The 19,499-nt window shown below is 35.4% G+C and overlaps 2 protein-coding genes across 3 annotated transcripts in view; one reads left to right on the top strand and one right to left on the bottom strand.

The window, feature by feature from the left end:
• The window catches only part of dnajc17 (DnaJ (Hsp40) homolog, subfamily C, member 17), a 65,958-nt gene that overhangs the window by 31,972 nt on the left and 14,487 nt on the right, over window positions 1-19,499 (top strand). The window lies entirely within an intron of this gene.
• Window positions 13,841-18,949, bottom strand: LOC107745356 (cdc42 effector protein 3). Of its 2 annotated transcripts, none has more exons than XM_016559227.1 (3): window positions 18,466-18,949; window positions 16,765-16,843; window positions 13,841-15,157 (listed from the first exon to the last, which is right to left on the bottom strand). In XM_016559227.1, exon 3 carries the CDS (start codon window positions 15,093-15,095, stop codon window positions 14,523-14,525), a length of 573 nt encoding a protein of 190 aa, XP_016414713.1. In that variant the 5' UTR covers window positions 15,096-15,157; window positions 16,765-16,843; window positions 18,466-18,949; the 3' UTR covers window positions 13,841-14,522. The 2 variants fall into 2 exon arrangements, with proteins under 2 accessions (XP_016414713.1, XP_016414714.1); XM_016559228.1 differs by having other exon boundaries at window positions 16,765-16,840.

Raw genomic sequence — 19,499 nt, 5'->3', positions numbered from 1 at the left:
TGACTATCATATAATGAGTTATTTTTCGTAGTTTGTTGCACTTAAGCAGCCAAATACACATGAAATGACGTCAAAATGGCCGTTCTGGCGTTTCTATCCTCGTAAACACTGTCGGTTTTGTCTTAAGTGAATGTAAACGGTTGAGAAAGAAAACACATCAGTATTGGATCCATACATTGTCTTGTGACAGCAGCCTAAAGCTGTGCCGTCTGTTGTTTAATCTGTTTTTAATTTACAGTTTATTCCATTTTCTAATATTTTTGTACTTGAATACTATAGACCCGAGATGGTTTCCAAAACGAAATTCAGGTCCTGAGTTTAACTGATAATATTGGTTAAACAAATTACAATATTCAGTGATGTGATGATTTGTGACCCTGGAGCACAAAAGCAGTGTTAAGTCGCTGGGGTATATTTGTAGCAATAGTCAACAATACATTGTATGGGTCAAAATTATTGATTTTTCTTTTATGCCAAAAATCATTAGGATATTAAGTAAAGATCATGTTCCATGAAGATATTTTGTAAATTTCCTATTGTAAATATATCAAAACTTAATTTTTGATTAGTAATATGCATTGCTAAGAACTTAATTTGAACAACTTTAAAGATGATTTTCTCAATATTTTGATTTTTTTGCACCCTCAGATTTTCAAATAGTTGTATCTCGACCAAATATTGTCCTATCCTAACAAACCACACATCAATGGAAAGCGTATTTATTCAGCTTCAGATGATGTATAAATCTCAATTTCATAAAATTGACCCTTATGACAGGTTTTGTGCTCCAGGGTCACATATGGGACGGGAAAACAACAGCAACAACAAAATAAATATCACTGAATGACTGAAATGCATGAAAATCAGCTGAAGCAGCAAACGCAGTTTAATTAGAAAGTAACGAGGATGTAAACGCGGTCACTGCTTCTGTGCGTGAGCGTTTGTCTGTGTGTAAGTTTAACAGAAGTATAAGGTTACCCCAGTGTTCCAGATGATTCCTATGGATTTGGCGTTCAATCTAAATAACATATTTCATAGCTCTGTCAGAGGGACGTGTGTAAACACACAGCTCCTGAACAATGACTTCGCTGGGTTTGTTTGACTTGGAGCTCACGGCTCTCGACCCCCAGCACAAGTCTCATTATGGCCCAACACGGCAGGATGGGGAGGAGGTGTGTGTGTAATGTGTGACTGGCACGAGATCCTGCACGAAAACACCCCTCCTGACTTCACTGCCTCCCTCTGTCCTGCTCAGTGTTGCCAAATGCACGGTTTTCCCGCGGAATTGGGCTGCTTTAATGCTCAGTTCACACTGCACGATTTTAGCCCCGATTTTCACTCGCCGACAGGTTTTGCGAAATCGCCGACAAATTGCCCGAGGCAAATCGGTGCTCGTTCATGCGAGTGACAGTCACGCAGTGTGAATGATCAAAGACGCGATCTGAGAGAATTAAAATGCTACTGTGTGAAATGAGTTCTGACTGAAGAATACATCGACAATAACCAACAGCCAATAAGAGAGCATGATACAGGGCAGCGGGAAGTTCGAGGAGGACCTTTTTTTTCAGTTTTTATTATTATTATTATTAAGCAATTAGCCATATACAAATATCAGTACATTTTTGCATTAGAATGTACAGAACGGCTGCATGAAGAAATATATATATATATATACCGTATTGACCCGAATATAAGACGATGTTTTTTTTCTTGGAAATACATCTGAAAAAACGCGGTCGTCTTATATTCAGGGTCTAGACTTTGACATGTCAATAATACACCCACAACACTAGGTGGCGCCAAATACGCATAAAACGAGTGTGCCATGAAATACATAATGTAATGCGTGTTGTAAAGATCGCGAGTAAAAACAAAAGAAAAAGAAAACCTCACAGCTGCACAAGTCGTGACTGTCAGGTTAGCCTGATGGGACCAAACTCCCTTTGTGATTTTAAAACGTAAGACAGTACCCAGATTTGAAGACTACAGTAAGATTTAACTTCTACTGTTAATCCTATTATCTTTGCCTCTTGTCACTTACAGCAAATACTTAATGTTTTTTATCCCAGCTTTCATTTTAGATTAATTGCTTATCAATTAACTTAATATAAATTCAATAAACTAAACAACTTAATATAAAACTTAAAAGGTCAAAATTTGTATTTTTATTTTAACAGCCCTTGTATTTTCACTGATTATTTTAGACTTTTAGAAAATATTTTAGATTTCAGAAAATGTATGCATCACCATATATACAGTTGTGCTCATAAGTTTGCATACCCCTTGCAGAATGTGCAAAATTTCATAATTTTAACAAAATAAGAGGGATCATGAAAATTGCATGTTATTTTTTATTTAGTACTGTCCTGAATAAGCTATTTCACATAACAGATTTTGATATATTCTCCACAAGACAAAATAATAACTGAATTCATAAAAAATGACCCCGTTCAAAAGTTTACATACCCTTGAATCTTAATACTGTGGCTGTGTGTCGTTTCCTGGACGATCCACGACTGTTTTTATGTTTGGTGATAGTTGTGAGTCCCTTGTTGGTCCTGAACAGTTAAACTGCCTGCTGTTCTTCAGAAAAATCCCCCAGCTCCTCTCATTCTTTGGGTTTCCAGCATCTTCTGCATATCTGAACCCTTTCCAAAAGTGACTGTATGATTTTGAGATCCATATTTTCACACTGGGCAACTGAGGGACTCATACGCAACTATTACAAAAGCTGAAAACATGTACTGATGCTCCAGAAGGCAACACAATGCATTAAGAGCCGGGTGTGTAAACTTTTTGAATTGGATGATCAGGGTAAATTGTACTTATTTTGTCTTCTGGGAAACATTTAAGTATTTATGTAGCTTTTGAAGTACCAAATGAAAAAGATATGATCGTTAAACAAAATAATAAAAATGTACACATCATCATCCTGTTCAAAAGTGTTGCCTTCTTAATATATATATATATATATATATGTGTGTGTGTGTATGTAGTATATATATTTTTTTACTTTAATTTTAGTTAAAGTTTTAGTAATTTTGTTGAGTATTTTTGTCATTTTTATTAGTTTTTTTTTTTTAAATGTCTATATAGTTTTTATTAATTAGTTTAAAAAGTTAATAATTTATTTGTTGCAGTTAAACTTAACGAAAATGTGAAATGTGGCCTTGGCAACTATAGCTGAAATAAAAGTTTTTTATATCTTATTTTACTGTGTTTATAGTTTTAGTTAACTGTAATAACCCTGGTTCTGAGTGGTTTTAGCATGTCACTAAGTGTTGCTAAAGTAAACAAGGGTTGCTAGTTGGTTTCATATAAGTTTATTGTATAGGCTTGTCAGTGTAATTACTGACTGGTTTTCAATATAAAATGTGTTGTTAAAATATAATGAGACCATTGCTGTTTTATAGCATACCATATTGAACTACAAGCGCTGAAATAATGGTTAATGCATCAGTAAGAAGCCGTTCCTGATCCATTAATGTCTCCGTCGCTGTGAATCAGTGTTCATCTGGCAGCTCTAACCTGGACTTAATCTAATCCAGCAGCAGAAGAGCTTCAGGCCTCCAGTTACATCAGTGAATAATGATAAAAGCCACAGATACAGAGAATTATAAAAATAAATCCCGTCTTCTGGATGTTAAACTGATGCAGGTTTGAGAAGAGTTTTACTCTGTTGGTTTTCTGATGTTTGTATGTTTTCTTGAATCTCTGTTTAATGTTCACTAGAGGTATAATATACTGTTTAAAATGTACGTTTTATTCATCAAGGGCTCATTAAATGGATTAAAAATGCGACATTTATAATGTTCCAAAAAAATTCAATTTCAAATAAATGCTGTTCTTTTGAACTTTCTATTCATCTGTGAATCCTGAAAAATAAAATGCATCACGGTTTCCACAAAAATATTCGGCAGCACAACCGTTTCCAACATTGATAATAATCAGAAATGTTTGTTGAGCAGCAAATCAGCATATTAGAATGATTTCTGAAGATCATGTGACACTGAAGACATGATATATAGAAAATATATGAAAATACAGCTTTGATCACAGAAATAAATTACAGTTTAACAGATATTCACATAGAAAACAGCTGTTTTAAATTGTAATAATATTTCACAATTTTTTACAGTTTTTCCTGTATTTTTAAACAAAATATTGCAGCCTTGATTAGCAAAAGAGACCGACTTCAAAATTATGAACGGTTGTACTAGTCTAGTTTGCAGCTTTTGAACGAACAAGCACGTTTTTCTGTCAATATGGGGTGCTGTGTGTACATTAATGAGGAAAAAAATTTAACTTAAATGATTTTAGCAAATGGCTGCAATATAACAAAGAGTGAAAAATTTAAGGGGGTCTGAATACTTTCCGTACCCACTGTATATATATTATATTTATATAACCTAGTTATATATCTTTTTCAATTAGTTTTGTGCCGTTAGCTGCCTTGAAATCACATCTTTTTTTTTTTTTTGTAGATAAATAAGGCAAGGTGGATCCATAAAGCAGATGACATATGAAGTGTGTTATAGTGAGCCGATCCTCAGCGCACAACATTTACTCCATTTGGCTGTTAATTAACTCGTTTTAATGGATCCAAGTTCTGGGGTTTTCCAGAATAATGTGCATGAATGTTATTAAGGGATCTGATGCTGAATTGCTTCATCAGGTTTCTAAAGGCAAGTGTAGGAAAACAGGGTAATTTTCACATTTACTGCCTCTCAGAGTCGTGTCGCCCATCAGGGAGGTCAGATCTACATGCAGGCCCTCCGCATCCCATAATTCCCTTATGTTTAATGGAGATGTCTAATGCGTTAGAGTCTCAGCTCTGTGTTATTGATGGTTCTGGTCAGATATCATAGCAGTGTTTTGTTGTCCTGGGAGTAGAAATGAGAAATAGGAGTGTAATGTGTTTGTCACTTCGTTAAATAAATGAATCGTTGCGTGCAGAATGTGGTAGTAATATAAGTTAATAATTAGGGCTGCACGATCTGGCCCAAAAAATGCAAATGTGATTATTTTGTCGTATTTCAGTTGTAATTTAAACTATAATATTATAAACATTTAACTTCTCATAATAATAATAATAATAATTATTATTATTACATAATTATAATATGTATTATTATTGTTAGTGTTCATACTTTTTATAAATAATAATAATTATTATTATTTTAAGATTTCATTTTAATTATTTTAATTGGTTACACTTTATTTTAATGTGTCCCTATTACAGTGTAATTATACATTTAATTACTGAGTAATATTAATTAACTGCATTTACTTACTATATGGTTAGGACAAGGATTAGGGTTTGTGTAACAACGTTTGTAGTTTGGGAAGGAGGAGGCGGGAACCGGCGAACATTAAAAGATTTTAATAAAATAAACAAACACAAAACGAAAGTAAAGCGGCAGCCCCTCGCGGACGACTGCCGCACACAAAACACAAAATAAACTCCAGGCCTGGTCCTCTCTCGTCCAACACGGTCGTCACTCCTCTTGGTCCTCAACTGGCTGAGAGGCTCTCACTCGCGGTGCCATGCGATGGTACTGGACATCGTTGGTGGACGGCCCACCGCTCCTCCGCCTCCTGGCGGACGGCGATGGCTCCTCCTATTGAGGGCAGCCGGCAGCGAGTCCCCCGTTCCCTGCTCCTCCCCAATCATGGCGGATGGCAGCAGGCTCCGGCCTCCTGGCGAACGGGCAGACTCCTCCGCTCCCTCACGGACGGCAGCCACTCCTCCTCGACCCAGGAGCGCGGCAGCGAGCTCTCCGTCCCACCTCGTCTTCCATAGTTCCAGCACCACCGCCTCGGGCAGCCACCGGCGGTCTCTCCGCTTGTTCCTGCTGCCCGATCTCCTCAGCACCGCGATCCCCCTCAGCAGCGAGGGCTCTCTGACAGCATGTCCCTCCTTCCTCCCGGGTTTCGGCACCAATGTAACAAAGTTCGTAGTTCGGGAAGAAGGAGGCGGGAACCGGCAAACATTAAAAGATTTTAATAAAACAAACAAACACAAAACGAAAGTAAAGCGGCAGCCCCTCGCGGACGTCTGCCGCACACAAAACACAAAATAAACTCCAGGCCTGGTCCTCTCTCGTCCAACATGGTCGTCACTCCTCCCTTTTATCCTCCCGGAGCTCCTCCATGAGACTCGAGACCGGTGAGTGGTGCAGGTGTCGCTCATTATCAATTCCTCCACCGGCCTTGCTCCGTTCCCACGGCTCTCGGCCCCGCCCCCACTCGTCACAGTTTGGTTTAGGGTTACGTGCATGTAATTATGCATAATTTATTGTTATTATAATAGTACGTACATGTAACAAGAACACCTTAAAATAAAGTGTTGCCTTTTAATTATTTAGTTTTTTAATTATATTTTATTCTAATATTTAAAAAATTAAGATGGCAGTATATTGGTATTGTACTGTAAAGTAAAAAATAATATTTAATAATAATTATAGTAATAAGTAATAATAATTTTATTTTACAACAATAGTAAAATTGCAATACTAATATTTGTCTTAATTTAATCACTTTCTTGCATTAAATCATTAACAAAAGATGTTTAAATGCTTCTCTTTGCAAATGTAGTTAAAAGGTTTTACTGTAGTAATAAACAACTTTGATTTAGTGCATTTATGAATCTAGTTTAGGAATTTCTAAGTAATTTAAAAAGTTTTATAAAAGTCAGTCATTTTTTAACTAATGTTGATTTATACAACTTATAGGTTTAGGTAGACATATATATATGCTTTATTTGCATACAGTATACTCATGTAAACTGATATATAACATATAGCAAATATTAACTGCTTGATTGTTTATATCATCACAAAATATAACTATCATCATCCAGCTCTAATCTGATGCATGCATGAAGATGTTAAGATATAAACATTAACTAGTGGTCGACCGATATATCGCCAAGGCCGATATATCGGCCGATATCTGGCATTTTTCAAATATCGGTATCGGCCGATAAGTTTTTCTGTTTGGCCGATGTGTTCGAGGCGGGACTTTTATTTTGACGGTGCGTCAGACTTTTATTTTGACGGCGTGGAGAGCGGCTGCGGCAGCGCCTGAGCACACAGTGCTCACATTCTCCCTCTTGTTCGCTGTCGTCGTTCCGTGCGAAGTGAATGCGGACAGGAGGGAGAGTTCAGCTTCACTGAAGACTCGCGATCGTAAGCTCGTGATTTCAAATTATGCTGCGCTTTATGCATTTGCCCACTGTCACATTCATGTCATTTTCACTGTGTGCTGTATGTAAAATGAGTGTTACCTTGGCTTTATTTGAAAAAATATGATTCCCAATGCACACAAACTTCCCAGATTACTGAGTGCCCTGTTGGTTACAGTGTTTACTTTTTATTTAATCATATTTTTATTAAATATTTATTTATTTGTGAAAAATACTTTGTCTTCTAGAGTATAAGTATGTTTATTTTACACGTTTATTTTTTAATCCATTTTCAAATGATTTCAAATTTCTTAAATATGAATTAAAATAAATAAAAATATATCGGCTTTATATCGGCCACCATGCTTTCCAAGATATCGGTATCGGTATCGGCTGTCAAAAAACCCATATCGGTCGACCACTAACATTAACATCATGATTTTCTGTAAAGCTGCTTTGAATCCAAAGCACTGTACAAATGAAATTGATTGTATCCTTCAGCCCTAACATGGGTATTTTCATATTTCATGTCTGAATCCTGTATATGATCACAGTGTGCGCTGACATCTTCAGAGACACACTTGAGCCTGAAGCAGGATTTTCTTCTGTTGAGTTATTTAGAAACATTGGCCTCCGTGTAACATTTAACTGTTCCCACCGCACGCCTCTGACCATAAATCTAGATTATTTGGATTGGGTTTGGTTTCACGGCTCCGAGCTGTGATGAATTCTCAGGGCTTGCGTGATATATGAAGGCACGGACGGTTGTGAAACGTCTTGGAGAGTGAAATAAATGACTAATAAGAGTTTTGGGATGGTGCGCTTATTCAGAAATGAACAGAAATCAACGTAAATTTGCACAATTCACTTTCACTGACCTCAGGGTTTTCACACACTCGAGTTTTGGCTTCACTTGATGTTCTTGATATGTAAACTTGTGTATGCTTCTCTCTGTAACATCTGCTGGCGTCTGCATGGGATTAAATGATGATTTGAGGATGTGTTATCTGTTATTGCTTTACATTACTTTATGCAGACAATCATATCATATCTCTGTGCGATGATATAGATGGCATTTTGTGATTGTAAACAACAATGAACAACACTTCTATTATAAAAAGTTAACATAAATGTTGTTATAATTAATAATATTATGAATAATAATTTTAATAATATTTATTACTAGTATTATTTTTGAGTATTATTTATTATCTTTGTTTTAAATGTCTGCCTTTTAACATTTTAAGTTGTATAAATCAACATTTGTTAATAGACTAAATAAACCATTTCACTACATTTGTAAAGAGAAGCATTTAAACATCTTTTTTAGTGATTTAATGTTTGAAGGTGAATAAATTAATATACATTAGTATTGCAATTTTACTATTGTTGCAAAATAAAACTTGAAATATTATAATTATTGACAGTACAGTACTAAATATACTGCCATATTAATTTAAAATATTTTAATTAATAATAATTATTGTAATTTATAATTATTATTTGCATATTATTTAAATGAATAATAATAGTAATTATTATTATTATTATTATTATTATTAAATAATAATAAAACGTATGAACACTAACATTACTAATAAATATTATTATTATTTAATACCACTACTACTAGTAATAATAATAATAATTATGAACACTAACAATACTAATAAATATTATTTAATAATAATAATAATAATAGTAGTATGAAATGTTTATAATATAAATAAATGTTTATAATTCCACCATTCCAATTTCAATGGAACTATATGACAAAATAATCACATTTGCATTTTTTGGGCCAGATCGTGCAGCCCTAAGTATTTACTCATCTTAGTACCACGTTCTGCGCGCAACGATTCATTTATTTAACGAAGTGACAAACACATTACACTCCTATTTCTCATTTCTACTCCCAGGACAACAAAACACTGCTATGATATCTGACCAGAACCATCAATAACACTGAGCTGAGACTCTAACGCATTAGACATCTCCATTAAACATAAACGTGGAGGAATTCATCAGAGACGTGAGTCACACACATCAGCGGTCAGCGTGGGATGTGCAAAAGTGCAAACTCAGGGAGTCTGAGAGACGTGTGTTTTTCTGCGCTGTGTCGGCGTTCCTGCCAGACACAACATGCTATTTCGAGGAGTCATATCTGTAGAGCACATTCCTCCCCAGAATAAGCTTTCTTTGCTCAGACGGAGGGGTTTCTGGGAAGGCTGGCGGGATCTGGTGTGCTGTTAGTTTGTGGTGAGAACGCTGATTTAAGGGAGGGATATTTTAATCTGAGATGCATATCTGTGCATTTGGGATGATATTCTGCTGTGTTTTTGTGAGATTGTCTCCCAGTGCAAAAAGTGATTTATTGCTCAGTATTTATTTTTTTATCTTGTTTTCCAGTAAAAATATCCAAACATTCCTAAATCATGATATGTTTACTTATGATGCAAAATGACAAAAAATCTTCTTTTTTGAAAAAATTATCAAATTTTTGCTTAAAGCAACAATAGATATCGACCAATGGAGTCAGAAAAATGTAAGTTTATTTTTTCTGACCCCCATTTGCAGATATTTGTTCTTATTTCAAGCATAAACTCACTTCATTTTGAGTCACTTTAACAACTTTGATTTATCTTGTAATTTTATTCTGAAATAAATGAAACTGAGACTGAAATACACTGATTCTCTACACTGACATTTTTTTCACGGCAAAATATGATTTTCTTACTTAGTATTTTTGTCTTGTTTTCCAGTAAAAATATCTAAACATTCCTAAATCAAGATATTTTTTACTTATGCAAAATTACAAAAAAAAAATTATTTATTTATTTATTTATTTTTTATAAATGCTCACATTTTTTAAGAAATAAATGAACTAAAATAAAGTGAGTTTATGCTTAAAAAAAGAACACACGTCTGTCCATTGGGTTAGGAAAAAAAAAGTTGTTTCCTTTTGTATAAAGACTCCATTGGCAGATATTTGTTCTTGTTTTAAGCATAAACTCAGTTAATTTTGATCAGGTTTTCAGAAAACAAGACTTTTTATCTTATGTAATTTAGCTTTTTAAGTAAATGAAAACCAGACAAAATACTGAAGTTTCTGAAAATACTAAAAATACCGTTTATTTCTCCTCAAAAGTGACATTTTGCACTGCAAAACATTTATTATTATTATTTTTTTTTTAGTATTTTGTCTTGTTTTTTCAGTACAGCTATATAAACATTCATAAAATAAGATGCATTTATTTGAGATGCAAAATGATAGAAGAAAAGAAAAGAAATTGATCCAAATGAAGCGAGTTTATGCTTAAAACAAGATCTGCTAGTTTGGTCAGAAAAAATATTTTTCTTTTGTATTAAGTTGATTTCTGTTTTACTCCATTAGCAAATATTTGTTCTTGTTTAAAGCTTAAACTCGCTTCATTTTGATCTTTTTTTTTCTGAAAACAAGACTTTTCATCATATGTAATTTTGCAAATGCACCAAGAGCTTGTAACACTCCAAAGAGAAAGGAAAAATTGAAATCGCATCATATGACCCCTTTCATATTTAAAAATTTTCGATTTTCATTTGAAGTTTTGGTAATTTTGTTCTGTCATTTTTTTGTCAGTTTTGTTTTTGTCATTTTTAAATACCCACATATTAAATAGTTTAAATTTATTTTTAGATTTTCTATGTTCATTTGAAATTTAGCTAAAATTTTAGTGATTTTGTTCTTTGCTTCTGTCATTTTTGATAAACTACATCTGTGTGGTATTCAAATGAAAATGGAAAATATAAAAATAAATATATAAATAAAATAACTGTAATATCACGTACATTTAGGGGGAAAAATAACATAAAAATTTTTTTGTTCATATTTTAAAATTTATTTTAATATTTTCAATTTTTACTTACATTTTTAATTCAAGTTCTGGTCCTGGATGCTGATTGGCCAGTACAGAAGTTATCGCATATGCTTTAGATGGGATCAGATTCCTCGTTATTCTCAGCAGTGATATCTTGTCAGTTTCTCTCTCTGTCTGTCATGTGCGTGTCTGTTGTCTGTCTGAAGGCCTCCTGCGGCTCTGTTTGTTCAGCAGGTAGTGTTTAAAGCCTCATGCACATGTGGAAGTATCGTGTTCCCTCACTTCTCCAGCTGTCAGGAGAACAGAAATACGGAAATAGCATCAGTTTGGACATGTAGCGGCTCTGGTTGTGTGTGTCTGAGATCATGTGCTGTATAAGGGCTCTCTCTCTCTCTCTCTCTCTCAATTCAATTCAATTCAATTAAGCTTTATTAGCATGACTGTGTAACACAATGTTGCCAAAGCATTAACATATACAGTATATAACAACAACATAAATAATAATAAATAAAATCCATCTAAATAAATGAAAAGATAAAGTAAGTCAGTATCGAGTTAATCATGTTCAACTTCTAACATTGTGAATGGTTAATACATATTTAGCAGCTAGTGCAGCTGTGTTGTCATCTTCTCCAAGTAAAAAGGGCATTTTCTCAGTATCACTAAGTTCAGTAAATGATGGGATCAGGGCTTCAAATCTGGGGAGAAATGTTCCCCTCACATTGTGATATTTAGGACAAATCAGCAGAAAGTGTTTCTCGTTCTCTATTTGCTGTAGATCACAGGGTCTACAGATCCTCTGCTCTTGCTCTGTCCATGTTCAATATAATATATAATAAAAATAAATAATAAATAATCTTATAAATAAAAAAATATACTTTTTAAAAATATTTTTAATATTTTTACATTTCAAACATTTAAAAAATCTTAATGGCTGTTTTTTATTGTAAATATTTTATTGAAAACATATTGTAAATAATAAAAAAAAAATTCTTAAAATAAATATTTTATTACATTCTACAGGAGAATTACTTTTTGATGAATAAAAACACTAGCAGGCTTGATTAGTGTTTTGTTGCACTTTATTTAAGCAATCAAGTGCCTAATTGTGTTTATATAATCACAGCTTATTAAAAATAAAATATTCACATATACATAATATGCATATGTACATATATAAATACATACATTTTCATCAAAACATTTTATTAAGGAATCAATGTTGTTTCATTTCACTGGTAGATCTAGTGTGTAAACTAACATTAATAGTTAATCTCACTGATTGTCACTGAACTGACCTTACAGGTTTGCCTTATAGAAATAATATAGTTTGATATAATAGATCATACGAGCGTTCATTTAGTCTGTAAATGCAATGAACTTAAGCTCTGAAAGCAGATAAGGAAATCACAGTTTGAAGAGGCCAAATAAAAGCTGCTCGATTATTAACTAGACTCCAGCAATCATTGACTAACGAAATATCTGATGGTGGACAGTCAGACTGTTACACAACGTTATATAACAGACTTAATTCGAAGGGGGTATTTCTTAAAAAAGGGTGTAGGGTTTGGACAGCTAAACGCTGGTCTGAATGCACACTGCATTTCCAGGAAGAAATGTCTTGAGCAATGTTTTGAGTGTTGTTATTATTGTCCAGAGTTCAGATGTTTGATCAGAAACACTGCTGCTTTTCCGTCAAGCTTCCTGCAGCGAGTTTCCAGTAGGGCTGTCAAATTAGCATTCGAGTTTTGTACTTAAATATGATCAATATTCGAATTATATTTGAATTTAAAAGGCATAATTTCAATTAGGGGGAAAAAAGCTTTTGGCTTCTCTCCTGAGGCCACAAGAGGGCGCATCGAGCAAAATATTACTAATGCACGTTTATTCCAAGTTATAAAATAACACGACTATCTTTGAAAAAAGTGCATAATGTTTAAAATAATGTTTATAAACCAAATATAATTAATTAAGTTGCTTAAACAATTAGAAACAAAACAGCGTCATGTATGTATTAATACAAAGTACCGAAAACCAATCACAAAGAGTACGTTTTTCATTTAAAAACATGAGATGAAGTGGGATGGGGAAAAACCACCATAATGTCTCAAAACATGTTTTTTTAAAAGTTGAACTTACATTAATTTTACATGGCTTTCTAAACGTGTGGCTCTTGTGCGAGACGCGAGTGCAACGGTGATAGATGTCCCTATAGAACATGCGATAGATATGCGTTCTGTGTGAACGACTTGGTTTTGCCGTAGATGATCTCCACATTGATGTTCTCTTTTTCCGCAGTATTTTGAATGAGCAGCACCGTAGCTAGTGGGTTCAACTGGATAGGCTAACAAATGAAAAGTCTATAACATACTTTGGTTAAAATTTCTCAGTGGTAGTGTAAAACAACACCCTTTTTACCCTGTCAAAAACAGCTGTGTTCACAGCAACCCGTTTCGGTGCATGTCCCTTTAAATGCTAATGAGCTCTGCTGACCCCGCCCCTCTCTTCCGTGGCGTGATGAGCCGTTCTCATGAGACTGTTTACTTTAGCCGCGGAACTTGCTAAGTAGCACATTATTAGGAAAGGCAATTTGCAAAGATAAAAAAAAAAAAACACCTTATATTCACTTTTTCTGTAGTGAAGCTGGATCACGAATGATTCGTATCACTGTATATAATAATATAAAATAGTATGATTTCTGCCTCATTCTGTGATGTGAAACCACGTCTGATCACAAAGTTATTTCAAACACTCGACTGATGTTATGAAGTTAATTTGTAGAAAAGCATGTCAATAAATGATATCTTTGTTGGACAACAGGTTTGTAAACAAGCTCATACACATGCAAAACTGTGCTACTATAGTACATTTATTCAAGGCTCAAACCGATTTTTGTCGCACTGTACAGCCCTGACCAAACCAGTTCCAGACTGTAGAAGGAGCTCCTCGTTTAGCGATATCTTCCTCCAATATTTTCCTCGGTTTCACGTCCGTCTTCCGCCATGTCGCTTCGTACGGTTGCACACAAAAATATGTCAACAACTAGGCTTTATCGTTATTATCGCGGGAAGATTAAAGGTCTTTGCACACGGAGTCAGAAATTCTCGTCTGAAATTTTTGCACGTTAAAAAATAAATACCTCACGTTGTGTCAATCACGTTTACACACTTCCTCCGAAAGTTTCGTCCATCATAAAAAAAATTCAAATCCGGTTCGATTTTTTGCGTTTTCGTATCCGTAACAAGAATTTTGATAGGAAAGGATGACGGATACACAAAAACGAAAAAACGCACACGAAAATGTGTGCAAGGACCTTAATTCTTATCGTGGGGAGAATTTTTACCGGTATATCGCAAACGATAAGATACCGCCCATCCCTAATTCAAATACAACGTTTTTGTATTCGAATGTGGATTTTTTTTTTTAATTCGACAAATAATCGAAATTCGAATTTTTATTTGACAGCCCTAGTTTCCAGTTCACGATTGATGGACTTTATCCATCACTTGCAGCACGGCGTCCAGTATGGACGGTCCCAGATCCAGACTGAACGTGAACGCCGAGTCCGTTTGGTCCGGCTGCGTTTCCTCTGGGTTGGTTTGGGTCGAATCCCGTCCGGAGCTCAGGCTGCCGCGAGCAGGACTCCAGCTGATGCCAGTCGTCTCTGTGTGTGAACACGTGTCCTCGTCTTCCTCCGTGTCCAGGAGGGGAAGCGAACTGCACTTCTGCCTCTGATGGGCCGGGGTGTGTTCCCAGACCGGGCTGCACCGGCCCGCTTCGTCCAGGTTGATGCGAGGCGGCTTGGGCGGCGGCGGGAGGAACAGGTTCTGCTCGCTCTTGGAGCTCTGCAGCAGGAGACTGTGGCCCTCCTTCAGGAACGACAGGTCTCCGAAACTTTCGGTGTGTCCGTCTGTGCCGATGTGAGACAGGTGACGGAAATCACCCAGAGGAAGGCTGATCATGTTGACCGACAAAACCTCCTTTCGGTTCGATAGCCTCCTCTGCCAGCGTCCAGACGTGGGTTTGCGGAGTAACGACGTCCTCAAGGGCATCTTAAGACTTCAGCAGTGAGACAGCAAGTGATGAGCGTCTGCTGGTGGCAGAAAGCTTGGTTCTGGAACAGATTAGAGGAAAAAGTAATCAAACCTCACAATAATTGTAGTTAAAATTACCCGACACTAATAAACACTTTTTTTCAGCAAGAATGCATGATTCAATTGATCAAAAATGAATGTAAAAAAATATATATATGTATATTCTTTTATTTTGAATTTCAAGAAATTAATACTTCTATTCAGCAAGGGTGCATTAAATTGATTAAAAGTGACAGTATTTTTTTTTCTTTGTTGTTGTAAGCCTTATTGATTTATTAGGGTATCTAGAATAAAAAGAGTTTTAATTTAGTTTTTTTTTAGTTTTGTTGTTGTTATTTTTAATATATTTTTAAATATTTTTGAATGTCAAATAAATATATTATTTTTTTAAAATGCTATAAGCCATATTTATTTATTAGTCTATACATCATAAATTTGTAGTCTGGAGGCAGTTTATTTATTAAAGGAATTCATACTTTTATTCATAAAGGATGCATTAAATTTATCAAAAGTGACAGTAAAGACGTTTATAATGTTGCAAAAGATTTCTATTCCAAATAATTGCTGTTCTTTTGAACTTTCTATTCATCTGTGAATCCTGAAATATGAAATGTATCACAGTTCCCCCAAAAAATATTGGGCAGCACAACTGTTTTCAACATTGATAATAATCAGAAATGTTTCTCGAGCAGCAAATCAGCATATTAGAATGATTTCTGAAGATCATGTGACACTGAAGACTGGAGTAATGATGCTGAAAATACAGCTGCGCATCACAGAAATAAATTATATTTTAACAGATATTCACATAGAAAGCAGCTATTTAAAATTCTAATAATATTTCAGAATTTTAACTGTATTTTTGATCAAATAAATGCAGCCTTAGTGAGCAGAAGAGACTTTGTCTGATCCAGCACATGTACTGTAGCTGTATCTCACATATACTGTAGCTGTTCGTTTTAACCAGTATTTGATTAAGATTAGATTAAGATTAAGTTTTCTTCCAGCTGGTTACAGATTAACAGCAGATATTGCGATATCTTTACAGCTGCTGGCGTGTTTCGTCTTCTCACTTACAGCAAATGACTTTTGATTCTTCCGTGAGAATGTAAATTAAATCAGATTTACACATATTTTAATTGCACAATTACATTCTTGATTCATGTGTAACCAGTGACCTGCATTCTCAGAGCATGTTCTCATAAAGCGCTCTCATTAAAGTATGAATATGGCTAAATTAGTTTGGTATACAGAGTAATTAGACCCATTTGTTGTGATAATGTCCGTAGGAAGCTCTTTACTCCAGTTGGCATCGGCGCAGACGGTCGCGGCCCTGTTTCGCGGTTTACAGTTCATTAGATCAGCTTTCGTGACTCGCAACACTCACTCTTTAAATTTGTATGGCACTACAGAAAACATGTTTTGTTGGCCAATAAAGGTTTTATCGGCACTTTACTAGCAGCGGGAGACGGCGAGCGCATAACGGCATTCCTCTACAAACATGCAACGAGAGGGAGGGAGGACAGAAGTGGGTTGTTTTTAAGGAAATGCATGCTAAATCACCAAAACAACCAATTGCTACACCAGTTTAAACCTTTAAAATTATGTTTGTTTGTTTGTGTCTTACCTGGAAAGGTGTGCAGGTGTTTCACGCCCACATCTGAACATCTGAGGTCTGAAGCCAGCAAACGTTAGAGGTGTTTCTGCTAACATGACAAGACTTGTTAGGCTATAAAACAGGTTGAATGATTCTCTAAATAGCATTGGATATTCTGCCACAAAAACCTTAAATAATCATCGCTTCGTTGATATTGATGTTATATTGATGCAAATCTTTTTAAGAATAGTATGCACTTCCACTATTTGACTTTGAACATCATGATATGACATCGCTTTTATATAAAGCCATAAAACTGACTACATTTTGAAAAATAAAGGTTGGTTTTGGCAGCAAATGCCATAGAAAAAAAATTTTTGGTTCCTCAAAGAACCTTTCAGTGGTCAGTTCCGAAAAGAATAATTTTTTTCTTAGTGTGAAGATTTTAATAATAATCTAAAGAACCTTTTTTCACTATACACTATTAAAAATATAGATTCCAAAAGTGTGTTTTTGCAGTGATGCCATAAAAGAACCATTATTCTCTTGGTGTGAAGAACATTTTAATGATCTAAAGTACCTTTTTTTCTCCACTATAAAGAACCTTTTGTTCGTTCCATGGACATTAAAGGTTCTTCATGGGAACCATCAAAGCCAATAATGGAACTAAAGCGGTGTGCGAAAGGCCCTAATGAAGAACCTTTGTTTTTAAGAGTGTAGAAGAACCATTTTCGGTTCCCCAAAGAACCTTTCAGTGATCAGTTCTTCATAGAACCATTATTTGGTTTGAAGCACATTTTGATGTAAAGAACCTTTTGCACAGTGGAAAGAATCTGTAGATGTCAAAGGTTCTTCGTGGAACCAATACGCCAATAAAGAAGCTTTATTTTTAATACTGTAGAACCACCCTTTTGGTTCCCTAAAGAACCTTTCAATGGTCAGTTCTTAAAAGAACCATTTTTCTTAGTGTAAAGAACTTTTTAGACACCTACAAACCCTTTTCCACTTTTAAGAATCTTTTGTATAGAATTGTATAGATGTCATATAGAAGAAACATTTTTGGCTCCCTAAAGAACCTTCCAGTAAACAGCTCTTAAAATAACAATTTCTTCTTAGTGTGAAACACATTTCAATGTTCTTCAGAACCTTTTTTCACTATAAAGAACCTTTAGTGGTTCCATGGATGGTAACCATGGATTCTTCATGGAACCATCAATGCCAATAAAGAACCATTAATTTTTGAAAGAGTAGAACCATTTCTGGTTCCCCTAGAAACCTTTCAGTAACCAGTTCTTCAAAGAACCATTATTTTCTTGGTTTGAAGAACATTTTAATGATCTAAAGAACTTTTTTCCACTATAAAGAACCTTTTGCACAGTTGAAAGATTCTATAGATGTTGAAGGTTCTTCATGGAACCAAGACGCCAATAAAGAACCATTAATTTGAGTGTATTTGTGTAGAAAACCCGTTTTTGGTTCCACAAAGAATGTTTCAGTGAACAGTTCTGAAAATAACCATTTCTTCTTATATTTTGATAATTTGAAGAACATTTTTTTTTTTACTTTAAAGAACCTTTAGTGGTTCCATGGATCTTAAATGTTTTTCATGGAACCATAAATGCCAATAAAGAACCTTTATTTTTAAGAGTGCAGCCAGTTGATGGCTTTATATAAAAGATAGTGGAAGTGATCTGAAGTGTCGCTCAAGGCAAAACGAAGAGTTTCTCTTACCGTAACCCAAGAGATCTTTGCAGTTTTGTCTTGTTTTTGAGCTCTGCTTCTGTAGTACAGAGTCCGTCGTAGATCCCGAGTGTTAAAGTCCAGAGATTGTCAAACAGGTGAAGCTCCGCAGGTGCAGATGGAGTCTGACCCGCGTCTCCTCCCTAAAGCTCGGCGTTTGTTTGGTCTGTGCTGATGTCACACCTGGCAACGTAACTTCTGTGAAGTGTGAACTCAGATACTGAGGAAGTTCACCTGAGCCGTTTCACTCTGGCTTTCATCATGTTCCTGTGAAAGCTGGGAAGGGCACGGCTGGTTTCTGTCGTGTCGACGTCACGTTTAAGGGCTTCACTCGTTACTAATCTCATGTCATTGTGTCTGCTGCTGGTTTCCGGTTCCCTGTAGGCTTTGCTAAAGCCCTTCCAGCTTTATAATGACAGCGGTCTCTCGCTCTGGGACGTGTATGTACAGGCGGACCGGCGTTACACAAGTGCTGTAGACATGTAGTAATTCCTGCTTCCCGCTCATGACCTCACAGACATCCAGACCTGATTCTACCGTCTTCTGAGTCAAGTCTAGGCATGACTTATTGTTGTTGTTTTTCTAGGAGAATCAAAGTTTATTCAGTGAAAATCTATCACTAAAGGGCCAGAGATGAAGCGCTTTAAAGGGATAGTTCACCCAAAAATAAAAATAGTCATTTATTACTCACGTCGTTCCAAACTTGTAAGACCTTTGTTCATCTTCGGAACACAAATTAAGATATTTTTGATGCATTCCGAGAGCTCTCTGACCCTCCCATAGACGGCAAGGATTCTTACATGATCAAGGCTCAGAAACGTAGCAAGGAGAAATGAGTTGACAACGTATGTACGCGGATACGCTGTTTACGCTTTGATCTGAACGTAAACAACGTATCCACGTACATACGTTGCATACGTTGTTTAATTATGTGATACTCTCCAAAATGGCGCTATAGGGTGATGCAGACGAGACGAATTGTTGAATAAAGTCATTATTTTTGTTTTCTTTGCGCACAAAAAGTA

Source organism: Sinocyclocheilus rhinocerous, unplaced genomic scaffold (genome assembly GCF_001515625.1).
Source record: "Sinocyclocheilus rhinocerous isolate Xijiao unplaced genomic scaffold, SAMN03320098_v1.1 scaffold2213, whole genome shotgun sequence".
Taxonomy (NCBI): Eukaryota; Metazoa; Chordata; class Actinopteri; order Cypriniformes; family Cyprinidae; genus Sinocyclocheilus; species Sinocyclocheilus rhinocerous.
The sequence above is the reverse complement of the archived record's forward strand: the minus strand, read 5'-3'. Positions and strand labels throughout refer to the sequence as shown.